Below are 27,290 nucleotides of genomic sequence, written 5' to 3' on the forward strand. Positions count from 1 at the left end.
GCCTGTAGTTTTCTTTCTTTGTGACATCTTTGTCTGGTTTTTCTATCAGGGTGATGGTGGCCTCATAGAACGAGTTTGGGAGTATTCCTCCATCTGCTATATTTTGGAAGAGTTTGAGAAGGTAGGTGTTAGCTCTTCTCTAAATGTTTAATAGAATTCTCCTGTGAAGCCATCTGGTCCTGGGCTTTTGTTTTTTGGAAGATTTTTAATCACAGTGTCAACATCAGTGCTTGTGATTTGTCTGTTTATATTTTCTATTTCTTCCTGGTTCAGTCTCAGAAGATTGTGCTTTTCTAAGAATTTGTCCATTTCTTCCATGTTGTCCAATTTATTGGCATAGAGTTGCTTGTAGTAATCTCTCATGATCCTTTGTATTTCTGCAGTGTCAGTTGTTATTTCTCCTTTTTCATTTCTAATTCTACTGATTTGAGTCTTCTCCCTTTTTTTCTTGATAAGTCTGGCTAATGGTTTATCAATTTTGGTCATCTCCTCAAAGAACCAGCTTTTAGTTTTATTGATCTTTGCTATTGTTTTCTTCATTTCTTTTTCATTTATTTCTGAACTGATCTTTATGATTTCTTTCCTTCTGCTAACTTTGGGGTTTTTGTTGTTCTTCTTCTTCTTCTTTCTCTAATTGCTTTAGGTGTAAGTTTAGGTTATTTATTTGAGATCTTTCTCATTTATTGAGGTAGGATTGTATTGCTATACACTTCCTGCTTAGAACTGCTTTTGCTGCATCCCATAGGTTTTGGGTGGTCGTGTGTTCATCGTCATTTGTTTCTAGGTGTTTTTTGATTTCCTCTTTGATTTCCTCAGTGATCTCTTGGTTATTCAGTAGTGTATTGTTTAGCCTCCATGTGTTTGTATTCTTTACAGATTTTTTCCTGTAATTGATATCTAGTCTCATAGCGTTGTGGTCGGAAAAGATACTTGATATGATTTCAATTTTCTTAAATTTACCAAGGCTTGATATGTGACCCAAGATATGACCTATCCTGGAGAATGTTCTATGAGCACTTGAGAAGAAAGTGTATTTTGTTATTTTTGGATGCAATGTCCTATAAATATCAGTTAAGTTCATCTTGTTTAATGTATCATTTATAGCTTTTATTTCCTTATTTATTTTCATTTTGGATGATCTGTCCATTGGTGAAAGTGGGGTGTTAAAATCCACTACTATGATTGTGTTACTGTCAATTTCCCCTATTATGGCTGTTAGCATTTGCCTTATGTATTGAGGTGCTCCTATGTTGGGTGCATAAATATTTACAATTGTTATATCTTCTCCTTGGATCGATCCCTTGATCATTATATAGTGTCCTTCTTTGTCTCTTGTAATAGTTTTTATTTTAAAGTCTATTTTGTCTGATATGTGAATTGCCACTCCAGCTTTCTTTTGATTTCCATTTGCATGGAATATCTTCTTCCATCCCCTCACTTTCAGTCTGTATGTGTCCCTAAGTCTGAAGTGGGTCTCTTGTAGACAGCATATATACAGGTCTTGTTTTTGTATCCATTCAGCCAGTCTGTGTCTTTTGGTGGGAGCATTTTGTCCATTTACATTTAAGGTAATTATTGATATGTATGTTCCTATTCCCATTTACTTAATTGTTTGGGGTTTGTTATTGTAGGTCTTTTCCTTCTCTTGTGTTTCCTGCTTAGAGAAGTTCCTTTAGTATTTGTTGTAAAGCTGGTGGTGCTGAATTCTCTTAGCTTTTGCTTGTCTGTAAAGGTTTTAATTTCTCCATTGAATCTGAATGAGATCCTTCCTGTGTAGAGTAATCTTGGTTGTAGGTTTTTCCCTTTCATCACTTTAAATATGTCCTGCCACTCCCTTCTGGCTTGCAGAGTTTCTGCTGAAAGATCAGCTGTAAATCTTTTGGGAATTCCCTTATATATTATTTGTTGTTTTTCCCTTGCTGCTTTTAATATTTTTTCTTTGTATTTAAATTTCGATAGTTTGATTAATATGTGTCTTGGTGTGTTTCTCCTTGGATTTATCCTGTATGGGACTCTCTGTGCTTCCTGGACTTGATTGACTATTTCCTTTCCCATGTTAAGGAAGTTTTCAACTATAATCTCCTTAAGTATTTCTCAGTCCCTTTCTTTTTCTCTTCTTCTTCTGGAGCCCCTATAATTCGAATGTTGGTACATTTAATGTTGTCCCAGAGGTCTCTGAGACTGTCCTCAATTCTTTGCATTCTTTGTTCTTTATTCTGCTTTGTGGTAGTTATTTCCATTACTTTATCTTCCAGGTCACTTATCTGTTCTTCTGCCTCTTTTATTCTGCTATTGATTCCTTCTGGAAAATTTTTAATTTCATTTATTGTGTTGTTCATCATTTAACCTCTATTTCTTATAAACATCTAGTCAGTCAACAATTATAGCCTCCTTAGCACGTGTTTACTTCATGTCAGTCAGCTAATTTCTCATGTGAGCATAATGAGGGATTTTAACTTTGGTTGAAACTAAATATTTTTACATAAACAATCATGAATGAATACATGAATAAGAACAATTTTATTCATTTTTATTAAGTAAAATTTACATACAATAAAAAGGAAGAGATATCAATTGTAGAGTTTGGGTTTTGGCAATTTTCTTACAACAACCATCTCAACTGTAGCACATTTTCATCTTACCTCCACAAGAAATATTCCTTGTGCCCTGTCCTATTTCACCTTCTCTTCCCATACCCATCAAGCCATGGCCTATTTTATTATCATTACAGATGAGATTTGGTTTTTTCTAGACTTTCATATAAATGGAAACATGCAGTATGTGATTTTTCCTGTCAAGTTTCTGCCCCTCAGCATAATGTCTGAGATTCATCCATGTTATATATATCAGGAGATTGTTCCTTTTACTGTTGGGCAGTATTCCATTGTGTGAATACACCACAATTTATTTTTTTATTAACTTGTTGATGGATGTTTTGGTTATTTCCAGTTTGGGGCTATAATATGTGAAACTATTTTAGTTTTTAAAACCCTCATATTTTAATGAAGTTGGCTGAGTTAATAACTCTTATTCAAAAGTATTTCCTCTTATGCCTCTAAGATATTGTTCCATCACTGTCTTCCATCAGAGCTGTTGAGACATCTGATACCATTTTAACTATTGTATTGTTTCTCTATAGGTAATATATATGGTTGTTTTTGTTTTCTCTGTAAGATTTTAGAATTTTATTTGTATCTTGAGGTTCTAAATTTCCACCAGTGTGTTCTGTGGTATATATATCCTGGGTAATTTCCTTAGCTTTCTCTTCCAATTTACTAATTCTCTCCTCAGCTGTGTTTAATCAGCTGTTTAACTCCTCTATTACCTTTTTACTTTTAATGACTATATTTTTAAATTTCTACTACTCTCTGGTTATTTTTAATCTATCTTTTAAAAAAATCATTTTATCCTTTTTTATGTTTTTAAGTGCTTTTAAATTTCTTTAATTTTAACATACTTATTTTATACTTTATATCTGACAATTTTTATTATCTGAAGCTCTTGGAAGTCTAATTGGACTATATGTTTCTGCTGGTGCTCACTTTTTGGTGGATTATTTTCATGTGTGTTTTGCAATTTTGGATTATATGCTCCCATTTGGCATGGCTTTATCACAGAGAATTCTGGTTGGTCTGGGTTGAAGGTGTGTCCCTCCAGACAGCTTTTACATTTACTTCTTTCCAGCAGCCTATAAGTATTGTAAGCTCAAGACTGCATTTATTTTAATATATTGACTACCAGGCAGCATAAATTCAAACCCCAAACCAGAGTCAGAACAGCGAAGTACCTTTTTTTTTTAACTCATGTAGAACCCAGGCCAAATAAACTTTCTTGTTGTCTCTAGGTAGATTTTGATTATTTCACACTCTCACTGAGGGACTAATCCATCAAGTATTTTGGCTTTATGCAAGCATCTCAGTTTCAACTTCCTGCCTTACACAGGGTAAATGACCCCCAACCCCACCCCCATGCCCATTAAAACCTAAGTCCCTGGCTTTTTGCAACTTGCAAACACATTCTTGTCCCTGGTCTCCTCCCCTACGTGGCCAGCTTATTGTTACTTTCTTGCAACGGAGGCCTACAGGGAACTCAGGTAGGAATCGGAATCTGAGCCTGGAGGGGAATACCTAGCTCCCAGGAGGCTGAGTGCTCAGCCTACAGCAGATTCTGGCTGGACCTCAAAGGATGAAGCCCAAGGCTCCCTATCTGTCCACTTTTGATGCCTTCACTCATTCCATTTGTAATGAAGTTGTCCTTTACTCCCCTCTTCACTTCATCCTACATTGGTCTTTTGAAAACAGCTGGGCCAATTTTTACTGTGTGTCTTTCTGACTCCAGTATATTTACTGAAAAATAAATGTGTCGTTTTATACCTCTCAAACCACACACAGCAGAACCGTTTGCTTAGATTTCATAGCACAAGGATACATACATTAGAGCTTCAAAGTGTCAAGATTAAAACTGGGGACTCATGGTTTATCCATCTCAGCTCACACCTCCATTCTTCAGAGTGTAGGAGTCCCTCCTCAAGCCCCAATTCTCAGAACCATGTGTCAGAGCAGTAAGCCAACCCATTTTCTGACCCACTGGGATAGCCAGTATGAAGAACAGTCCTGAACCAAGAGTCCTTGACCAAATGCCAGCCATGCGATTCACCTTAGTCAGGTGATCGTCAGCTTTTTCCTGGGGTCTAAAGCAGAGTCCCACTACCCTGCTGCCCTCCATCTGGCCTCCCTCTGGATCCTGCTTGCTTTTAGTAGATTCATGCTCTGAGAAAATGCTTTTCTTGAGTAACCCCACTGCATAGATGCTCTCAGGGTACCTTGCTGGGAAGCAAGTGAGAATCAGGTTCTCAAGTCAAACCCCAACCCAAGCTGCCCTTTGCAAGCTGAACTTAGCACACTGTCTTAACAAAGCTCTTTTCCTTAGAAAGAACTTTGGAGTCAGACAGGCCTGAGTTTGAATCCCAGTTCGGCCACTGACCAGTAGTTATTAGGCATGTGATTTAACCTCCTTGAGCCTTTCTCATCTGTAAAATGGAGATGGTTAAACATAGCTCAGGGCTCTTGTAAGAAAACAAGATGAAGGGTGTCTCCTGCCCAGCGCAAAGTAGAGTAGAGGCCCACAGACGTGAGTTCCCATCTTCGTGACTTTACCAGCCAGGCCAGAAGTTCTGGCTACACAGCTGAGAGACTCCAGGTTTGAAGCCTGGGATCTGATGGCCTGTTGTGCATGTTGGGTGGGTACTGGGTGTTTGCTGCACAGAGTATTCTGCATGGGGCGAGGGTCTCTGTGGGAGCCCAGCCAGCCAAAAATGAGCTATTCCAGGCCTTGTGTACGTTGGAGGTCACAAGGACACCCACGCCCGGCCACGTCAGGTTTTGAGCATGGGTTGCTCATGGTCCTGCTGAATTTTGCAAAGGAAAGGAAAGTTCCTTTGGGCTGTGCTTTTGACCTTTGAGCATGTTATCTTCAAAGCCATAAACCTGGTCCACTGGATTATAAAAGTAGCTCATTCTAACACTTTCACCCTGCAGCCTGCTCCTTGCCGTCCAGCACACACCCACGGTAACCAAAGGCCACCACCATGACAAGGGACCAGAATGGAACCTGGGAGTTGGAGAGTAATGACAACTTTGAAGGCTTAATGAAGGCTCTGGGTAAGGGGGTTGCCAGAGGTGGGAAAGGGGGAGGAGGTGGGAAAGGGAGAGGGAGGGCACTGTGGAGCTCCCCAGACCTGTGTGCAAGCCTCACTCCTCACTCTTTACCAGCTGTGTAATATCAGGCAAGTCACACTCATTCTCTAAGGCTCAGATTCCTCATCGGCAAGTTGGGAGCAATAATAAATGAGGTTATGTCTAGAATGTCCTTGGCGTACAGAAAAGATTCACTGAATGGGGGAGGCACACACACGCATATGTGAGGAAAGCCAGATTTGAGAGGAAAATGCAGTAGCTCCCCTGCCTTGTGATTGCCATCTCTTAGATAACAAGTTGGATCTGATATGACGCACAAATGACCCCTGCATTGCTCTTTCATTAGTCCTGTAGTGGAGAAGCACAAAAAAGAGTAGATAACAAATCTCTCAGCCTAGAGAAAATCAGGCTAGGAAAGGCTTTCATCATATACATCAAACAACTCACTGCTCACCTGACTTCTGAACTAGGCTCCAAGCCAGGGGCTCCATCACCATGTGTCCCGAGTTGACTCTCCTGTGGGATCTCTTGTGGGGCTGGCAGAAAACACACAAAACCAGAGCAAGTGGACCCACAGAGGGGAGCTCACTTTTGGGGGCAGATATTATAGGCCAGGCCCCGGCAAGGAGCATTGGCTGCCTGTCCTTATTTCTGCAATGACCTCCTGATCACCTTTTCTAGCTTTAGATCTCTCCGCATAGGGAGTTCCCAGTTGGAACTTCTCTACGTGAAGCATGAGAAAAAATGGCTGCGGGTGAGATCTGAGGCCCAATAATTTGGATGTGATGATGGGAAGTCTCATCAAGAATGGGAATTGTGGGTTTTTCTGTGCAATTCACTTCTAGCTTAATGACACTTCCACCGTGTCAACAAACAAGGAGAGCTCATGTGACATGTTTTGCAATTTACAGAGGTTGGAAATTTCTTCATGTACTTTAGACATGTTTACAGCACTGGATAGCTTTTTTTCCCCTCCTGGCTACAGAATGTTACCAATATACTTGGGAGAGGGGGGAGGAGACAAAAATCCCCGTATCAGAACCCTAACCCTGTCGCCCCTGCTTTTAGCACCCTGAGTGAGACCAGAAATGGAATCCTGCTTCCATACGTGAGAAAATGGGTTGGAAATGAGCTCAGAACTAGAATTCTGAACAAGATCATACAGAGGAGGAAACAAAACCAGTGGGCCAGCTGAGGCTTTCCCTCTGACCTTGACCAATATTTTAACCTTTCTGCACCAGTCTCCTCATCCACCAGATAGAGAAATAACACCAGCCTTGTTTCTCCAGATGATGTTGGTGGTTGTTTTGAATGATTGAAAGTACTTTAACAAGAGCTTTTTGGTGGTTTCAAGCTTTCAGCAGTGAGCTGAACAAGCCCAACTCAGGGAATATAATAAGAAAGCAATTTTGTGTCCTTTGTTGCTTATTCTTAAATTATATAAAGTCTTATGGTGGCTTTAGGTACAAAATGGAGTCTCAGTTTAGTTTTCGGCTGTACAGGGTGGGCCCCTGGAGCCCCTCTTTCTAGTCTTAAGGTGAGAGGCAAGCACTCCTGTCACCATCCCCTATTCCTTCTGGGGGATGCCGGGATGCAGGGCACCTTGTCAGCTCTGTGCAAAAAAATCCTCTTCCTAAAAGCAGCCTTCCTCTGGACTCTTTCACACCCACTTACACCCTCCTTGTGCAGGAGGGGTGCGTGGATCGTGAATGTGATGTTTGGATGTCTCTGTCCCGGAGGTTTTGGAGGGAGTGGCCTTTCCAGTTCTCCTTGGTATCGGACACCTCTTATCTCAGAGCTACAGTCATGACTTCCAATTCAACAACTTAACTACATTGATTTCACTCTAATGAGCAAACGGGTTGACCCCTTTGTACGAGTCTCAGCAGTGGAGAGGGGTGGGCTCCCACTTTCCTGATGGAGATTAACACCATAGGGGGTGGTAGTAGCTAAACCCAGAACGTGGATGTGCTTGGTGCCTCGGTTTACCCAGCTGCTGATGGCCTACAGTATCCCAGGAGCTTGCCCCAGCTTGAATCCATGAGGCTCTGTGCAGAAATGACTCAGCCAGAGTCACCTTCCCACCGTGGAGATGGGACACCTGACCCCTCTCACCTGCGCATGGGGACACAAGTGGGGCAGACAGGCACTGGGACACAAGTGGGGCAGACAGGCACTGGAGACAGGTCTCAAGGGCTCAGCCAGAAGCAGCCGGGTGGGGCTGCCTCCCACAATTGAATCTGCTGAAAGCAACCCAGCAGGAACTTCCCTGGTGGCCCAGTGGTTAAGACTCCATGCTTCCAATACAGGGTACGTGGGAACTATGCCATGTGATGTGGCCAAAAAAAAAAAACCAAAATGCAACCCAGCAGATCTGTACAAGTTCCTCCACATCCACCCCACAAGACGGGTTGCTTTCCCAACACTGACAAGTCAGTGAAGCTTGTCTTCTTGCCCTTTTGAGCGCGAAGCCCTTCGCATTTGGGAAAAACATATGTGGAGATCCTCCCAAATCCTCAGATATGGAAATATCACTAAGTAGAACTCCATTCCCTGCCAAAGAGCTGTCTCTTTCTTAGATGTTAATCCCTAGCACCAGGGAGTCGGCTTTCTCTGTGGGCCTGGCGGCTGGTTCCCTAGGAAGGAGATACTCCTGTGGAGAGGTGGGTCTGGGGACAAACTGTCTTTGTTCCCAGTTGGTGACTCACTCCACCCCCCGCCTCCCCACATGACCTGGCTGCCAGCCTCAGCAATGACACATCAGGGCAACCTTTGGGTTTGCCCCAAATTTTCAAAGTCATTCGCTGTTCAGAGAATGGGTGACAAGGGTCGATTGTACCTCCTCTCCTGCCTTCTTAGATCTCGTGTTTCCTGAGGCCCTAGACTCTTTCTTGACAGTGAGGAGAGCAGCTGGTGAACTCCTCTACCCTGAGGAAGTTGTCATGCCCTGAGGTTCTCCTTCAGCTTGGATCAGGGAGTCAGGGAGTGGAGGATTGGTCTTCGATCTAAAGGGCAGACCTCTCAAAGTGAGGTCCCCGTGCTGTGAAAGAACACTTGGGGAGAGTCTATTCACTCTGCCACGGAGTGAGACCAGCACTGCATGTACCTGGGGAATCGTTCAGCTTCTTTTCCAAAGCTTTAGACGACGCCCGTGGAAGCCAGGGACGGTGCCATTTGCAGCAGGCCCGGGCCCAGCCTCTGTTCTCAAGGAGCTCAAACTGGTGCAGAGAGTCAAGCTATAGCTGTGTGCAAATTGCATTCCTGTTCTCTATTATAGTGTGATAAATCACCCCCAAAACGTGGCGGCTTGATTTTATTATACAGTGATTTTATCATTGTCTCTCATAGTTATGGGAACTGACCAGGTTCACATAGGGGGTTCTTGCTAGGAGGCTCTCATTCCATTGCGGTAGGACAGTGGCTGGGGCCAGAGCCATCTCAAAGGCTTCTGGCTCCTGTGTCTGACAGTTGGTGCTGGCCAGCCGCTGAGACCTCATCTACACGTGGTGACCCATGTGGCCTGCGTTTCCTCACAGCACTCTGGTTGTGTCTAAAGAGACAGGAGGCAGCAGCTGGATGACCTTTTATAACCCAGACTCAGAAGTCACACAGCATCACTTCCGCCATATTCTATTGGTTGAAGCAGTCATGAGCCCACCCACATTCAAGGGGAAGGTACATAGACCCCGCCTCTCAAAATGTCAAAATCCTATTGTAAGAACAGCCTGAAGGATGAGAGGTGGTGGTATTGCAGCCATTAAAGAAAGTATAGTCTGCCACAGATGGGACAGTGGGTGATTCTGTCCCTTGGGCCTGAAAGGGCTATGGTGACAATAGAACAATGGTGACCAGAAGTGTGTGCGCTGAATGGTGATGGATGGTAACTAGACTTGTGGTGGTGATCACTCTGCAGTCTATACAGATGTTGAATTATGATGCTGTACACCTGAAATGTACATAATTTCTTAAAACAGTGTGTGTGGCAGTGAGGGTGGAGGGAGCTACAATAGATGGATCATTGACGGTCTCCTGAGTACTTCTGGGTGGGGTTTTGAAGGAAGGAGAGGAGTGCTCTACACAAGGATAGAGTCAGGTCTGGACCTGCGAGCATGTGCCAAGGTCAGGCTGATGAGGATGTGGGTGGCCAAAGGAAGCAGAAGCCATATACCAGGGAGTGAAGTGCAAGGGCGGCCACAGGGGTAAGAAGAGTCAGAAAGGTACCAGGGCTGGATCTTGAAGAGGTGTGACACCATGTGTGACCATCACCCAAGGACATCAGGTAAGGAGAGGGTCCTGAGAAGAACTGTGTACAGAGGAGAGAAGGGCCATGAGCACACTGACAGCCAGGGCGTGAATAGATCAGCAGAGACAGTCAGAGAACTGAAGGAGGAAGTGGTTGCAGTCGTCCTGGGAAGATGCAAGAGCAGTGCCAAGGAGGGTGTCCAAGGGGTTGTCCATAGCAGGAAACTGACTAGATTTGGTAACTAAGTGGAGAAGAAGCAGGGGGTGAGCCTAAGAAATAAAACCCCATCATGTAACTTTAATCAGGAAGACAGGAATGTATAATGGAAGGCATCTGTTCCAAAAGTACTCAGGACTTCCCTGGTGGTCCAGTGGTTAAGAATCCGCCTGCCAATGCAGGGGACACGGGTTTGAGCCCTGGTCCGGGAAGATCCCACATGCCGAGGGGCAACTAAGCCCGTGCACCACAACTACTGAGCCCGTGTGCCACAACTACTGAAGCCCGCGCGCCTAGAGTCCGTGCTCTGCAACAGGAGAAGCCACCGCAATGAGAAGCCCGTGCACCGCAACAAAGAGTAGCCCCTGCTCGCCTCAACTAGAGAAAGCCCACGCACAGCAATGAAAACCCAGCACAGTCAAAAGTAAATAATAAATAAATAAATAAAATACTTAGTTAACATTAAACTTAGACATATTTTAGGAAATCTTTGTTCAATAATTTGTAACCATTAGGAAAAATCCAGTTCTCTTAATTCACAAAAGAAGGTGGGGTTCATCTTCTATGAAGAGCATCTTTTCATTGAAATCAACATGTACAGATTTAAAAGAGCAGTGGCGGGGCTTCCCTGGTGGCGCAGTGGTTGAGAATCTGCCTGCTAATGCAGGGGACACGGGTTCGAGCCCTGGTCTGAGAGGATCCCACATGCCGTGGAGCAACTAGGCCTGTGAGCCACAACTACTGAGCCTGCACGTCTGGAGCCTGTGCTCCGCAACAAGAGAGGCCACGATAGTGAGAGGCCCGCACACCGCGATGAAGAGTGGCCCCCGCTTGCCACAACTAGAGAAAGCCCTCGCACAGAAACGAAGACCCAACACAACCAATAAATAAATAAATAAACAAATGTGGGGTTTAAAAAAAAAAGAAAAGAATTTAAAATTAATCAATACAATCATAAATAGCATGTAGGTCAAATAATAAAAAGAAAAAAAATAAAGAGCAGTGGCTACTGCAAAAAGTCCTAGTGGGTCTCTGGAAAATTCTACCAGGAAAGCGGTAACCTTAGAGGCTGAAGTCAAGCAGCTGCCACCTGAGTGGTCTTTGCTGGGAAATCTTTCCTGATTACCCACGATGTTCAAAAGCCTGTCCTGACTGCAAGGGGCCAAAGTGTAACATCAGAGGTGAGCGCATGCACAAAACATTCTCAGGCCATGATAAGATCGTGCTAGCATGAGCTTTCTCTACATTGTGTCATTTAATTAATTCAGTTTCAACAAATGCCTTGAGCCCCTATGACATGCCAGGAAGAGCTCTAGGCATTGGTGAAGCGGTGGTAAACGAGGCAACACGTTCCCTGCCCTTGCGGAGCGGGCACGCTAGTGGGAGAGAGACAGGGTAATAGTTTAAGACTCTTTGGGTAGTGGTAAGTGCTTTAAAGAAAATAAAAAGGAATTCTTGGGTGGAGAGTGATGGGTGGTCAGGGAAGGTTGTCTGAGGAGGTGACATTGGAGCCGAGGCTTGAATGCTGCGAAGTGTTGTTCCGGGCACAGGGCACAGCAAAGGCTGGTGTGTTGGGCGTGTGGTGAGCCCAGGGGTAGGTCAGGCCTTATGATGGGCAGACTTAATCCATCTTATTCATATTCTTTAAGGTTCGCTATGACTACAGCGTGAAGAATGAATCACAGGAGGGCAAAACTAGAAACACGGAGGCCCATTAAGGAAGCTTCTGTGTTGTTCAGGCAAGAAATGATGATGGTTGGTTTAGGGCGGTGCCCAGGGCTGGAGAAGAGAGGACAGATTCAGTGTATATTTTGATGATAAAGCTGACAGGGCTTGCAGATAAAAATGAAGCGAGAGGAAATGGAAGAAATGAAGACGGCCCCCAGGCTTAGGCCTGAATAGCTGGGAAGGCTGTGACCCTATCAGCTGACACGGGGAAGACATGGCGGGGAGTGAGTTTGGACAGGGGTGCCAGACAGGCGGGAATGCGTTAAGAATTCTGATTTACATCTTTTGATTACAGATGCCCATTACCCATCCAAGTGGAGTATTAAAATTGGCATGTTGATATAAGATCTAGAGCTTAGGGTAGAGCTAGGGATAGAGCCAAAGGAATGCTTGCCATTTTAAGGAGTGAGGAACCTGAAGGTCAGGGAAGTGAAGGAACTTCCCTGGGATCACTTGTGGCTGGAAACTGGTGTCGCTCAGAGAGGAGCCCCCAAGCACTGGCCATAGCTCGGTTCCAGGTGCAGGTGCTAAGCGTGGGGTTAGGGGAGGGGGAGCTTCGTGCTGAGCAAAGTTCATCAGGATGGGGGCCTCCGAAGCAGGCAGGCAGGACCCTCAGATACATTGCAAGAGGGTCACTCAGAGTCCCTGGGTAAAAATGAAACATGAATGAATGAATGAATGTCTGATGAGCCAACGAGGAGTTAATTTCACGGCATTTGGATTCCTGCCAGTGCTCACAAGTCAATAAAGTTAGACACTGGCCAAAGACTTTGCTGGTGTGGCCTCTAGTTGGACTTTCAAACAGGGACAGTGCTGTAGGTGGGAAAAGCCCAGGTGAAGATAAGTTTGGTCCCTTCCTATGGGTCTCCCCTGGCGTGTGGTGGCAGCTTCTCTTCCTCAACCCCCATCCCAATGGTGCAGACTAGATTATGTGGAGGGGGGGGAGGTGAAAAGTACAAGGGGAGCAGGGAGGCACCCCAGGGTCTCCAGCCTGCCTCTGCTGGCTAGGGAAGGGTTTGAATGCATTTGGAGGTGTCCCTGAGGGTAAGAGAGAAGGAGGCAGGAAGGGGCAAGGACAGTTCCTCTCTCCGTGGATTATCTGGAGGAGGAAATGACATGGAAAGACGGAGAAGATTGCTCTTCCACTCTGCTTCTCACAATGCCCGAGTGCTGAGGATTTGTGAATCAAGGAGTTCAGGTTCGAAGCCCGTGGAAGCCGCACTTCGAATGGGTTCCAGGTTTCACAGGATGAAAATGGGTGTATTTCTGCTCTTTAATTGACAAATCGCGTCTACCCTTTTAGGCTACAACTTTAGCTTTTTCCACAAGCATATTACAAAGCATTTTAATGTTGAGTAGCATACTCATATTTCAACTTTATGGCCTGCATTGTTCAAAATGCAGTTATGAAAAGTATGCTTTAATAAAGTCACTTCAGTGTTTTCGTTTTTTCTTCTGCAGCAGCTATAAGCCGTATATATTATTCAGAAATAGCTTGCCTTTGTACGTTTTCCTCTGAGATAGAAATTCATTTCACCTGGCTATAAATCAGGCTCGGAGATACCTTTAATCCAGAAAAGCAGATGAAACATATTTGATAACCCTGGTGTTCAAACACCATACCAGGAGAATAATTTCCCCTGCAAAGTACAAAGAGTAGGTGTTTTTGTAGTCTGTGTGTGTATGCCTGTGTATTCTACAGCTGCAGTTAAACGTTTCCTTTTGATTAGAAATATCACAAATCCACCAACAGAATGTTTGGTTTCCTTCCCTGGGGTGGAGCAGAGGTGACATGATTAACTAGCCTGCGCCCACGGTGAAGGGTGGCCAAGAGGCCAAGCCATTTTTCAACCCAGAGAAGAAGCAATGTTTGATTCAATTTGCATAGAGCCCCTAGTAAGATTCCCCGGCTCTGGTCCGAAAGACTGACTGGGGGTGGTGTTTCCAGGACAAACCTCTTCTCTTGGCAGTAGACATTTTTAGCTGCGATCTACCTCTCTGGGCAACCAGGGACAAGCAGTAATTTCCATCTGGGGAGACTTAAACACAATGTGTTTTAGTGGTGGACGATAAACAGAATGTGTTTGTAGGCAAATTGCCAGGAGTGCTGCCCTAGCTGGGCAACTCTGAACCAGCCACTTCAATTCTCTGGGCTTTGATTTCCACATCTGTGGAGTGAAAATAGACTTGCTCTCTGAAGACCACTTAAATTTAGACTTCTAAATTTCTCTGTAATTCCCAATTCTTCCTTAGTACAGTTGACCCTTGAACAACAGTGGGGGCGGAGGCAGCAGCGGTGTGTTAGGGGAGAGCCCTGCTCTCCGTGCCGTCAAAACTCTGCGTGTAACTTATGGTTGGCCCTCCGTATATATGTGGTTCCTCCGTATCCGTGGTTCTGCACCCATGGATTTAACCAACCGCAGATGGTGTAGTTCTGTAATTACTATTGAAAACAATCCACATGTAAGTGGACCCGTGCAGTTCAAACCCGTGTCTTTCAAGGGTCAACTGCAGTTTTGCCTGGTGCCCTCCCCTCCGTTTCATCTGGTTAACTCATGACCTGTGGTTTTCTTTCCTCAACTCCTAACTGTGTCTCCAGCATGGTTTAGCACAGCCTAACCTTCTCCTCACTCAACACAGAGGGCTAGAGCAGGAACTAAAGTCGTTTCTACACTTTGGTCAACCTATGGAATGAGGAAACCAGTCCATGCCAAAAAAGGTTTGGCCAGGCTGGATTAAACGCCCATGTGACAGGCCAGGGCTATGTGACGAGGGAGGGGGTAGATCAGCTACCATTCTGTTTCTTCAGAGTCCAGGACACTTGGGCTGCATGGAGTGGCAGATGGCTGTGGAGATGCATAAACATGACCTGAATATTTCACTCTGGACTGAATGCCGATCTGACCACTGTTTGACCAGAGGGCAAAAGGCCAAGGAGTGGAGGCCAATGTGCATCAAATACCCCCCAGCTCCTCGGCACTGTGTAAAGCATTTTTGCCATTATTTTAACTGAATCCTTACATAAATAACCCTATGAGATAAGCTTTCTTTTCCCCATTTTACAGTGAGAAACAGGCTCAGAAAGGGAAAGTGACTTCTCTGAGGTCACAAAGCTGGGAGATCAGAGACAGGATTTATGCCTGGATCTGACCCTCACTCTTTTATGCCAGAAGTTCTAAACTTTGGCATGCACAGAACCGCTTGGAAGGCTTGTAACAACAAGAGGGGCCCAACCCCCCTAGGTCTAGGGTGGATCCCAGAATTTACATTTCTAAGAGGGTCCCACGTGCTGTGGCTGCTGCCAGCCAGGGGCCTCACTTTGAGAACCACCGTCCTAGACCACGGTGCCCACGTTAACCAAACCATAAGTATCTCTTGAGCTCCTACTGTGTGTGCAGCCCTGGGCCTGGTTCTATGGGGACACGGGAGCAAAGAGACAACATCATCCTTGAACTCACAGAGCTGAGACTTGGAGAAAAAAATAATAAACCCCATGAAAGAGAGGAAAATGCCAGGTAGTACCTCCTGCGGGTTAAACCCTGGGCCTGGAAAGCAGGTGAGGAAGGAGGTAAGAAAGAACAGACCACGCTAGAGCAGACAAGGCTGGGGCTGGGAGGAGAGGGGCAGGGATTCAGGGACCAGGTGTGCAGGGAGCATCTGGAAAAATGCAGGGGGCGCCGAGGAAGCCGGCTTATGAGATCGGGGGTTGATTATGATGGTGTCAGCAGCTACCGCTTATGGGGCCATTACCACAAGCCACCAGCCACTGGGCAGATCTCTTCACAAACACCATCAAATTTCATCCTCAAAACAGCCTGATGCAATTAGTAATAACTCTACTTATAGCTACTGGCTCTCTGCTGCTTCCAGATCTGGACCCTAGTGTCCAGCGATGGAGCTGAAGTTAGATGTCACCTGGCTCTTTAGGCTGTGTTTCTGGGGCAGAAGGAGAGGAACACGAATTGGAGTGTAACACGTTAGCCTCTGCCTAGCGCAAGCACGTGTTTATACCGACTAGAATGCAGAGAACATTCTTTTGCGGCTTTTAGCAGCTTTAAGGAAGGATTCATTGTGAAGTCAGATATAGTTGACCACTTGGTCCTGTCTAGCCTTCTCCTCTCCAAACAGGCCAGCAGTTGCCTTAAAGGGAGAAAAATTAAACAAGGGGTATTACCATAATTTCAGGGACCAGATGACAGAGATAAATGCCTCAGAAAGGGGTTTGTCAAACTTGCCTGTCTTATGTTCTGTGGAACCCTGGCCAGCTGGAGATGCCACCACGGAGGGCTCTACAGCCACCTAAGACTGGGAAAGGCTGCATCTTCTGTCCTGCTCTTGGAGTTACAAAGCATTTCCCCCAGATTAAAATCTCTGTGAAATTCTTCAGTAAAGAAAGCGGTCAGCCTGTCTTGGTTTTAATGGCTCATTTCTCAAACTTAGCTGATCATGAGCTCCCCTTTAAAAGAAAGTTTTGACCACCAGTCTTTTATAGGCTGAGTCCATGGCAAGTACAGTGGGGCACCCTGGGCTCTATGAATGCTGGCCTAGATGCCTAGGAGGGTTCACAGCAGCAGAGAGAGCATTTATCTACCCCCATGCCCTGGGGCCTGCAGGCTGTGTGGCTTTGACCTGCCCCGATACAATCTTTTTTTTTTTTTTTTGCCGTATGCGGGCCTCTCACTGTTGTGGCCTCTGCCGCTGCGGAGCACAGGCTCTGGACGCGCAGGCTCAGCGGCCATGGCTCACGGGCCCAGCCGCTCCGCGGCATGTGGGATCTTCCCGGACCGGGGCACGAACCCACGTCCCCTGCATCGGCAGGCGGACTCTCAACCACTGCGCCACCAGGGAAGCCCCCGGTACAATTTCATATGCCACAAAGCTGAAGCTATCAGAAAATGTCCAGCGTGGGAACGTGGTTGCTCCAGCTTGAATTCTGGTAGAGCCCTAAGCCTAGAAAACAATTGCTGTCTAGTGGGGGCAGTGTACATGAGCCCTGGAGAACATAAGCTGCCCCAAACAGAGAGGGCTCATCCAGCTGCATCCAGAAGCCCCTGTGGCTCCAGGGGAAACGTAGAGTCAGAAGTTACTGGTATCTTGGGCAGCCACTGGAAGTGCATAAACTGGGGTGGTCTGACATGATGGGACGGGTCAGCCCAGAGCTTGTGGAGCACGGTGCTGGCCCTGGAGCCAGGCCATCCTGGGTTCAATTACCACCTCTACTGCTTCCTCACTATATAGTCGAGGGCAAATGACACAGCCTCTCTGAGCCAGGCTTTTCCCTGGTAAAATGGAGAATAATATAGTACTTATCTCGTGGGTTTCTTGGGAGAATGAAGTGAGTGAATCTTCCCAAGGGAGGTTCCACTATGGGACAGCATTCCTGGTTGGTTAAAAGGCATGTCTTAACTATCACCCCAAATACTACCAAAGGTCCACACAGCATGGCCCCCAGAGTCACCTTACCTAAAACTTAGCTCCTAAGTTCCCCCATAAAATTCTTTACCTCTCTGCTTCTACCTTGGTTACCTAAACTGAGAACCTCTGTTTTCACCTCCCAGCTTGATCTTCCACACATCCTTCCAATAACCAAACCCTTGTGATTGCTTTCCACCTGTGTAATCTTAGACAAGTCACTTAACCTCTCTGGGCCTCCGTGTCATCACCTATATACCATGAGGGATTTTGGCGAGCAAAAGGACCTCAGTCCTTGTCTTCTTTGAGGAAAGAATTCAACAAACAGACCAAGATTGTAAAGTGGGCACAGAGTTTATTAGAAGCACAGTACGTGTGGGAGAGCACACGAGCAGTTTACTTAGGGCAGAAGCAAGTTACACACTCGAAGGAGAAAAGTGGGGCGTCCTTGGGAGTGAGGGGCACGCAGTAGGGGCAGCTGAGGTCGTAACATGGGGTTAATCTTCTGGGACTTAGATGAGGGTGACTCCCCTTTTCCTCCCCTATGATTGTGTCATTGGCAGTTCCTCATTTGGACTTCCACCAGGCACCATTCTGAAACCTTCCCCTGAACACCTAAGCGAAACCCACAGGGGTGGGGATGGGGTCAAAACGGCAATGCTAATGATATTATAATGATACTACAATACGGCCAGGGTTACTAGAGGGCGACTTGAGACCCCCCTCTGTGCATGTGTGGGGCTGAGAAGTCCTCTCTGAAGGCAAGAATGGGGAGGCTGCCAGTGGGCTCCTTTGCCTTTCATCCAGTCATCAGCCACCTGTGTGTTTTTATTGCACAGGCTCCACGGTTTTCATGGGCAGAGTTTCTTGCTCAGATGCTACAGTTTCCGTTTTGGATGCCATTCCTCCATGTGTCCTGGCCTCGTTAATTGCAAAACAGGGAGGTGGCTTTGCCTTCTCCCTAATACCTATGCATGAAGAGGCTGTGCTTGGGCCCAGCCTTGAGTTGTCCTACCTCAAGAGGAGTAGGTGCTTAAACAGTAGCTTTCAAATCTCTTAAACCATTGAAGACTTTCTCCAAACAGCCCCCTGAGAGGAAATCCAAGGTTTAAAACCACCCAGAGATTCAGGGTCTGAGATGAGGCCCAGAGATCTGTAGTTTCTACATCTTCCCAGGTGATTCTGATGGGGAGCCATTGGTGAATTCTTAGACCGGGCAAGTTCTCAACCGATAGTAGTGAACAAGAGTTGAACAAAGCACTGGCGTGCATACACCAGGTCAGGCCAACTTGAGCCCATTTCTCTTTTCAACTTAGGATACGGGTATATAATCCTTTTACCTTCCGGGTTGCCTGTTATTACTTGAAATTATTCCCTGACTTTATACAATTTAGAGTCCAAAAGACCAGCCAAGGTCCTTCCTGGATTCTGCTGTGGTCCAAGCATCCAGCTTGGGCCTCTTCTCCTTGGTCCTTTAGGAGAAGGAAGGTGATAATGACCAAAGAGGGATTCAGGAAGAAACGTGTCAGAAGGGAAATGGGGAAAGAGGGTGAGGGAAGTGATGCTTGGCTACCAGGGAAGGACAGCAGAAGGGGTGGGGATGCGACCATCGGAGATGTTCATTCTCTGAATTGAAAGCAGCTCCACCAACTGTTGGTAACTGCTGGTCTCACTCATGCGCACACTAGTATTTATCCCCCACCAGATAGCACACAGTGTGAAGTTTAATCACCTACTACCATAGAGATGAGGCTGGAATTCTCAGAGAAACAGCCCTCAGTGAATCTGAACTGTTCTTACTTTTGAAGTCGTTATTACCTTGGGTTATGAGCGAATCAATCTCAGTGTTTTTTGAAATCTTCCAGGTAAACTTTCTTAAAAAAAAAAAAATTAAAGATTTATATTGGCATCCGAAGATATCTGGAGAATTCACAGGCATAAAGGAGGTCAAAGGTCAAATACAATTTGGCTAGAGACTTAATGATGTTTGTAGCAAGGGTAGAAATGTAGCAGTTCCAGTATTATCCTGTTTCTACATCATTTCTATAGGACAGTGACATTTTGGCTTGGGTGACATTTTATGCACAATCAGAGGTTAACAGGAGGTGGGCTCAGCACTTAGCTTAGGAAATGAAACACTCTATTGAAGGGCATGTTCCCTTTTACTTACAAATGGTCTCTCAGAAATGAATAAGATTTTCTTTAAAATATCAAGGCAGAAAAACACATGTAAATGGAGTAGAAGAAGCAAAACCTTGACAATTGTTGAATCTGCATGATGGGTGTACCGGGTTCCTCGTACTCTCCCCTCTACTTTGGTTTGTTTGAAATCTTTCATAATAAAAATACAAACAATGATTCATCTTTTCCTTAAAAACAACAAAAGAAATGTCTGAGCAAGTGTTTATTAAGTGTCTGAAATATGCCTAAGCTGCGCTGGGGCCATGACTGAGGCAGAACCTCCCCCAGATCTGCTGTAAAAATGGAAGTTCGTCGGTATTCTTCCCTTCAGTGGGCGTGAACAAAAGATCCACCTTTACCCAGGATCTAGACTGGTTATTTTTAAACAGTCTTTTTCCATTTAAACCATGAAGTCTTCTGTGCAGCAAACTCTTAGGAGGAAACCAATATGTCAAATAGATAGAAGGGAGCTGCTGTGAGGGCAGGGGCATGTGCGTGTGTATACGTAGGCATGTGCGTGTATATATGTGTATGTGCGCATGGGTGTGCACACACGCACACTGGGGAGTTGCAGCTCAGGGGTGCTACCTCCCCTCCCACCAGGGCTCCCGAGGAGATGCCCAGGGACCCTGGGTTTCCCGACCGTTGACTGAGATGCCCAAACTGGCCGTGTGCAAGACAGCTCTCGTTTCCCACTTGAGCAAAGAATGTGGCCGGCCTGAGATCTGCATCTCTGGTCCTGTTTGGCCTTGTTAAAGAAATGAACGCGTCTGGCTGAGCACATCATAACCTCCACCACTCCCTTTGCCCACAGATATTGATTTTGCCACCCGCAAGATCGCCATCCATCTGGCTCAGACGAAGATCATTGAGCAAGACGGCGATAACTTCAAGACGAAAACCAACAGCACGTTCCGAAACTACAACTTGGATTTCACAGTCGGGGTGGAGTTTGACGAGTACACGAAGGGCCTGGACAACCGGAATGTTAAGGTACTGACCAGAGTGGAGTTTTCCTCCGCACGGTCTTGGCGCAGGGGCTGGCTGTTTAGCTGCACAATGAAAAAATGACAGAAGCGACCTGGGAGGCGTCAGGAGAGGGGGACCAGAATGGACTTAATGATGCTGGCAATAAGCAAGTATTGAAAGCTTAGTGGGAAGAAGCAGGCTGGCTTCTGCGTGTAGCTTATAAGCCAAGGAGGGATTAAAGGATGCTGACCTCTCCAGGAGCCAGGGTAGGAGGCCAACTCATATGCTAACATGGGCCTGGCAGGCAAAGCAAAGGGGCCAGGTGGGCTCATAGGGAAGGACGTGACGGTGCCGGCAGGATAGCATAGCTTCATCCTGGGAGCAGCTCCTCAGCAGCAGACAATCACTGCCATGGAGGACTGAGGCCTCATGTTGCTAGAATTTTTTTTCTTTTCAGGAGCTGTTGAACATTCATAGGTTCTTATATGAAATATCTCAATTTTAGATGATTCCAACTGATTTAATTTTTTTTTTTAGAAAAATGCAATGCAAATCACACCAAAAAATCAGTAGACTAGGTGAAGTCAGGCTTTCTCCAATCCTAGAAACCCAGATAAATCTCTGGCAAGCTTATGGCTTCAGTCTCAGCCTCACCTTAACTCTCAGGACATAATCGAGGAAATCCTCCATGCATCAGAAGGCACACTTCTAGCCGCTTTTGGATGTAGGGAGGCCCCTAAAATGAGCAGAGAACTCTGAGTGCAGAGTGGGGAGTTATCTCCAAGCCCGAGAACTGGAGTCTGCAGAGTAGGCAGGCCGTCATCCAAGGGGCTCTTTGTGAGTAAGTCAGAGGTTGGTAGCAGCGGGGAGAAGTAGGGCAGTGCTGGGAAAGGCGGGGCCATCGGCAGGTCCCCTCTCCTCCTGCATCACCTGGTGGTATCACAGCCCAGTGACTGATTGTTGCACTGTCCACATTCACGCTCAGTGTGAACATCTTTGGTTTTCCAAATCCAATTACACCTGGGCAGTCCCAACAACAGAAATGGGGGAAAATCCAATCTCAGCCGCATTTAAGGATTCCCGCACCCAAATCTTAGCATCTATACAAGAACGCCGGGGACTGCACGGTCCAGTGCAAGCCCATGTGGTTTATACAGGAGTGGGCAGCTTGAGCCCTTGTGGCACCCACTCCCTCTGTGCCAACGCAGCCGCCAAGACCTCTGCCCTGGCTCCCAAGCTGAGGAGGGCCGGGCTGAGATTCCTGTGCCCAGGTATCCGTGCTCTCAAGCCTGCAGAGGGCCACCCTCTCAGAGCACCGCAACGAAGCAGGGCCCTCCACCCTGCCCTTCCCCTTTCCCCATGAGCCCCACTCCCCCCAGAGCCCCACCCTTCTCTGGTGCTTCCAGGAGTTCCTTCCAAGTCGAAGTCTCAACTCCTCCCCCAAAGCTCTGGCTGCTCTCCCGGGGTGGGGAGGAAAAGCTGTCATCATTCTTTGGGGATGATTCTAAAGCCAAAAGAGCAGGACACATTTTATTTCTCAATCAAGTTGTCCTGCCACATTGATCATCTCAGCCAATGAGTCAGGGTTGAATGACGTTTGGGCTCCTTGAAAAGAAAAGTGGGAAATGGAAAGCCCTTTGGAAATGCTTCCATCAAACCAGTCTTGGCAGGAGACGCTAAGCTCCCGAGCTCCGGAACGGCCCCTTGTAGAATCCCGCCCCGAGCAGTTGCTGGATCGGCAAGCTTTTCTGAGCTGTGTGGCTGCGAAGCCAATTCATCAGACACCAGAAATGATAGGAAAATTTGTCTCAGAATTTTTGCAATCCTCTGCTGTTCTAACCTAATCAGTTCCAAATGATCCATTTTCCCCTTGCTTCTCAGTTTGGGGCGTGGGCTATTGAAAAGCAGGCCTGTCCTCTCTGACTCATTTTTTATCACCTTTGATGGTGGAGAACTCACTCTTACTGAAATAAGTCATGTCCTTTTGGCCCTTCCTGACCCTTAAAGGGTTCCATCTGTTAACACCTAGGCTTCTGCCTCTCCCTTCCATGCTCTGTCCTCTCTGAGTTCCATCCTCTCTCCAGGATCGGCTCTTAGCCCTGCAGAGAGAGATAATCCCCTTTCTCACTTCTGGTGTCTGCTTTGCCTGCAGCAAAAAGCCAGGGCTAATAAACACACACACACACACACACACACACACACACACACACACACACACGAGACTGAGAAGTACTCAGACAGAATTTGCCCAGCCTCCAGCAAAGGGCTGTTCCCATGAGAATCACAACAGAGAGCAGGTGCCCTTGGCACTACCTTCTTCCTGTGACTTGACTGCAACCCTTTAGCTGGAGAGGCACGGCAGGGAGTGGGTGAGTCTATCTCTCTGATTAATTTCTGTTGCCCACCCTTGGTGGCACACCCCAGTGCACAAAAATCTTGCGTCTGTGTGCACGTGTGCACTTGCGTGTGCGTGTAGTGCTCCTCTACCCTTGTTCTCCAGGACTCCACTTCTTAACTCCTTGGTCACCCTCACGGGCCCCTCTGAAAGAGGGGAGACAGATATTCATTCAATCAACATGCATTAGGTGTCCTTGATATGTAAGACCATATGGGCTGGGGGACTGGAAGACACAGACCTTGCCCAAATAGATGTGAGTCCTTTCTCGTCTACGTGGGAGGGATCTCTGGAATATTCCAGACAACATCTCGCTTCCAAAAGAGGAAAGAGAACAACCTATGAATTAAGCTTCTCTAAGACATTCGAAACTGTGAGGCTTAAGATGGTCCTAAAGGAGGAGGAGACATGTTTTCTTTAGAAAACATGTAGAATTTTACTTTTAAATTAATTTGGGGAATATTAATACATATGCATGCTTTAAAAAAAATTAAACACTAAAAAGTGAAACTTCCTTCCTATCCTGGCCCCCAGCTCCTTAGTTCCCTCCCCAAGGGACAATTACTATTAAGGGTTTTTTTTTGCCTCCTTGGAGAGAACGTGTACAAACATATGCATGCATCCCCACTGCTCCTTTCTTTTATGCACATGGCCCTCCTCCTTGCTTTTTTAACTTAAACTATACACTATGGAGACTGCTCTTCTCTGTAAGTGCAGAACTGCCTTCTCCTTTCAAGGGCTACGGAGCGGGGAGGAACCACACCGTATTTAACCAGTCGCCACTGATGCAATTTATGAGGTTTCCAGGCCTTTGCTGTAACAAACAACGCTGTGATGGGCTGAAGAGTAAAATAAGGAGGAATAAAATTGTACCTAAAATATATAATATGGTCAAGGTCAAATATTGCTTTAGAAACAGGTAGACTTAACAATCTGTAGAAAACAGATATCTACCAAAAAACAGACCTGGAGTGAATTAAAAAAAACCAAAAACACAGGTTCGTTTATCACCAACTGGGTTTGCAAGATAGGGAGGAAAATAAATGCCTGGTCCTTAGCATAATATTGTTCATAGAGGTGTAATATGGTTTGCACACACTTGGAAGAAAACCAACTCACATCAGGATCATCCCCGAGAAAGGGCAGCACCAAGACACCACCACTGCCCGGATGGGAATGATACCGTCAACCTCACATGCAAGCCTAATGTGGGCACAGAGGTGGGTGGCCTTGAAGGACCACTTAGGGATAGTACACATCGTCCCTTGGCAGGTACTAAGACAGGAGGAAGAGGAACTGGGGCAGGGTGTGAAATTTGTAAATATGTAAATTTAGTAAGAGGGGTTGGAGCCTCTTGTGGTTCAGCCTCTTGTGGCTTCTCCAACCTGTTGGTCAACTCAGCCTGGTTGTCCAGCACAAGCTCTGCATCTCTGCTGCCTTCCCTGTGCTAATTGATCAGCATTGCTGCCTGGAGGAAACCCAGGACCAGGAGAAGGTCCATCTCCCGGTTCTGGCTTTGGAGCCATATGTGCAGCCCCCTGCTAACTAGGTAGCTTCCCTGCCTTTATTATTGCCCTACGGTGGGCAGTCCTCTCAATGTGTTTCCTGTAGGGAAAATTCTCAGAAGTAAAATTTCTAGGTCAGAGTATACACAATGTTATATTTTGAAAGGTAATGTAAAATTGCCCTGCAAAAAGATTCATACCGGTTTATATATGCACCAGCCCTGTGTGAGGGTCCATGCTTCTCTGTACCCCCTCCAACCCAGCGTGTTATTAGACTCTTTGATCTTTGACCACAGGATGAATTGTATCTGAAAAACAAACAGACTTAACTTGCATTTCTCTTGTTATAAGTGAGGTTGAATATATTTTCTTACGTTTAAAAGCCATCTGCTAGGGTGTTTTGTTTTGTTTTGTTTATCCTTGTAAGCTGTTGGTTTGGTGTCCTGTGTTGAAATTCCTATTAGGTTAATGATCTTTTCCTTATTGATGTACAGGTGTCCTTTGTATGTAAGGAAATCGGGTCTTTGTCTGATATGTGTTACAATTATTTTTCCCAGGTTGTTATTCACCTATTGACTTTGAGGTATCTTTCCCTTCCAGAAATTTTACATTGTGACATAGTTCAATTCATCATCTTTTCCCCCACCGATTTGGAATGCTGTCTTTACCATATGGTAAAATGGAAGAGTAGAAGTCTTTCAAAGAGAACAGAACCGGCCAAGATAAGTCGGTCTGGCTAGAATGAAGGGCGTATGCGGAAATGAGGCTGGTGGGATGCTGGCGTGGCTGTGGCCGAGAGCTCTGCTCTGGGGACGGAGCAGAAGCCCAGGAGTGGCTGCAGGAAATGCAACTGCAGGTTTACATGTGTTCAGTCCCCATCAAGACCATACATTTGATTTGCCTGGAAACCTCTCATTACAGACTCTGATCACCTGGGAAGGTGATACCCTCGTGTGCGTGCAGAAGGGGGAAAAGAAGAACCGAGGCTGGAAGCAGTGGGTCGAGGGGGACAAGCTGCACCTGGTAAGTCCCCAGCTCCCCTCCACTCTGCTTATGCCAACCGCCGGTTCACCCAGCCAGGCGCTTTGACGAGAAAAAATGGCCTCGCCCTCCTCCCCTAAGCTCCAGCCAAATGCGTGTGGTCAAATGCGTGAGCCATTCCCATCTGGCTCAGGGGACTCCAGGAGGAAATCTATATGGCTGTTTCTGTGAACGGCTGAAATTAAAAGGAAAGTTCAAGATGCTGAGTTAGGAAGCCGAGATCCAAGGAGAAATACAGGGAACCCGTCAAAGGTCAGCCGGGGAGAAATGCGAGGCACAGAGTTAAGATGCCCTGGAGGAGGGTGAGACCGGGCCTCCTCAGTGATGTGAGCCTAGGAAGGAGAGGGGTTGCGGTGGGCTCGGGATGCATGGGAGCGGGTTGCACTGGGAACTGCCTGTAGACCGACCGCAGGCACTGACCTCACATCCTAAGCTATGTCCACCTGATCCCAAAATATTTTAGTTTAATTTGACACCGGAACAGAGCAGTTGGAATAAATTATTTCTGATTTCCTTGTATAAATTATATCCGTCTACATAGCTTAATTTTTCACTCTTCAGTCTTTAAGGCAAGTGATTTGTCCAACATTCAATAGTGAAAGATCTTTCCCTCCTTCATGCATTCAGCCACTCGTTTGTTCAATGAATGGCTCATTTAATGGATGGCTCTTTATTCATTCACCTGTGGAGTCAAGCAGGTACCTGGCTCTAGTGTCAGTATTCATGTCACAGGGTGCCCTTCAGAGCCAGCCTTGCCTCACCTGAGTTCTTTATTTCAGAGACAATGTCAACTGGTGATAAATGGGAAGCAGTCACTGTTTTCCATCGACAGTTTTCCCTACCTGCTCCGGTTTGGAAGGTGGATTTTTTTAATTGTAGTACAAACCCCAGCTGTCCCTGTGGCTAAGCCAGGGGATTCATCATCAACTGCAATGATTTTTGTGGTCGTTCCCACACTCGTGTTTTTCCTCTCCTCCCTCAAAGGGTCACGAGGCACAGATAAGGCCTGGGGGCTCCCTCTGTCCAGATGAAAGGCAGCATCTTGTCTGCCCAGGCAGGCCTGGGGGAGCCCTTCCGCAGCCCATGCCCTGTCATTTCCTGTGCTGCCACCAACCAACGTTCTCATCACCAGAGGCCAGAAAATCCACAGGGTGCAGGGACAGCTCACCAGGCCCTTGCCTTCCAAACGTTCCCCACTAGATCCTGCCCTTCTTTGTGGCTTTGCTGCCTTTTATAAATTAAGCGATGTTGCTTTAATCACGAGAGTAGGAGAAATCCTGCTCAAGAGGATAATTTCTTTGCATTTTTCACTTTTATAGTTGTTCAAGCTCAATTCAAGTGTCAAAATCAAATTACTGCTACCTGCAGGGCACGCCAGCTGATTGGGTCTCTGAGAGGCTCTTTGCGCAGAATGACTGAGTGTCCTCTTTATTCCGGCTCCTCCCCCACCCCAACTCACAGACACCCAGAGGGCTGGGGGTGGGCGGAAGGAAGGCCTGGCTTGTTAGTCACTCACCTGCTTCTGATGTTGCAGGAGCTGACGTGCGACGACCAGGTGTGCCGTCAAGTGTTCAAGAAGAAGTGATGGCCGTGAGAAGTGGACCCCTTGTCCCCAGCTTCCCCAGAGCCTCTCGAGGAGCCCCATGTCTCCAGATGACCCCTCCCAAGTCTCGCCTTTGCTCACCACAGCCTCAAATGACCCTCAAAAGCACGCGCTCCATGCTCCCCGTGAAGAGCTCTCTGCTGGCTTTGCGGAGCAGCCGCAGGAACCCCCTACTCCCGATAGAGCCCATGGAGGCACCTGGATGGGTTTTAAACAGAACGAGTATGTAACAGTGACAGACATAGTCAGCCTTCCTTGAAAACTGGCATTAAACGAGAAAACAAAAATCACTCCCATACTT

General features: G+C 46.4%; 1 protein-coding gene across 1 annotated transcript; it reads left to right on the plus strand.

The window, feature by feature from the left end:
* Positions 1-27,290, plus strand: RBP2 (retinol binding protein 2). Its single transcript, XM_082839418.1, has 5 exons — positions 1-121; positions 5,538-5,660; positions 20,291-20,469; positions 25,267-25,368; positions 26,921-27,290. The coding sequence occupies exons 2-5, from the start codon at positions 5,588-5,590 to the stop codon at positions 26,969-26,971; spliced, it is 405 nt and encodes a 134-aa protein (XP_082695544.1). The 5' UTR covers positions 1-121; positions 5,538-5,587; the 3' UTR covers positions 26,972-27,290.

The sequence above is a fragment of the Leucopleurus acutus genome, assembly GCF_964270905.1.
Source record: "Leucopleurus acutus genome assembly, chromosome: 5".
Classification (NCBI taxonomy): Eukaryota; Metazoa; Chordata; class Mammalia; order Artiodactyla; family Delphinidae; genus Leucopleurus; species Leucopleurus acutus.

What these genes read in the sequence shown, in the direction of transcription:
- RBP2 (XM_082839418.1), top strand. Translation starts at nt 5,588, where the DNA reads ATGACAAGGGACCAGAATGGAACCTGGGAGTTGGAGAGTAATGACAAC. An exon ending in TGGACAACCGGAATGTTAAG is followed by an intron (nt 20,470 to 25,266) that starts GTACTGACCAGA and finishes CTCTCATTACAG; the next exon opens with ACTCTGATCACCTGGGAAGG. An exon ending in AGGGGGACAAGCTGCACCTG is followed by an intron (nt 25,369 to 26,920) that starts GTAAGTCCCCAG and finishes CTGATGTTGCAG; the next exon opens with GAGCTGACGTGCGACGACCA.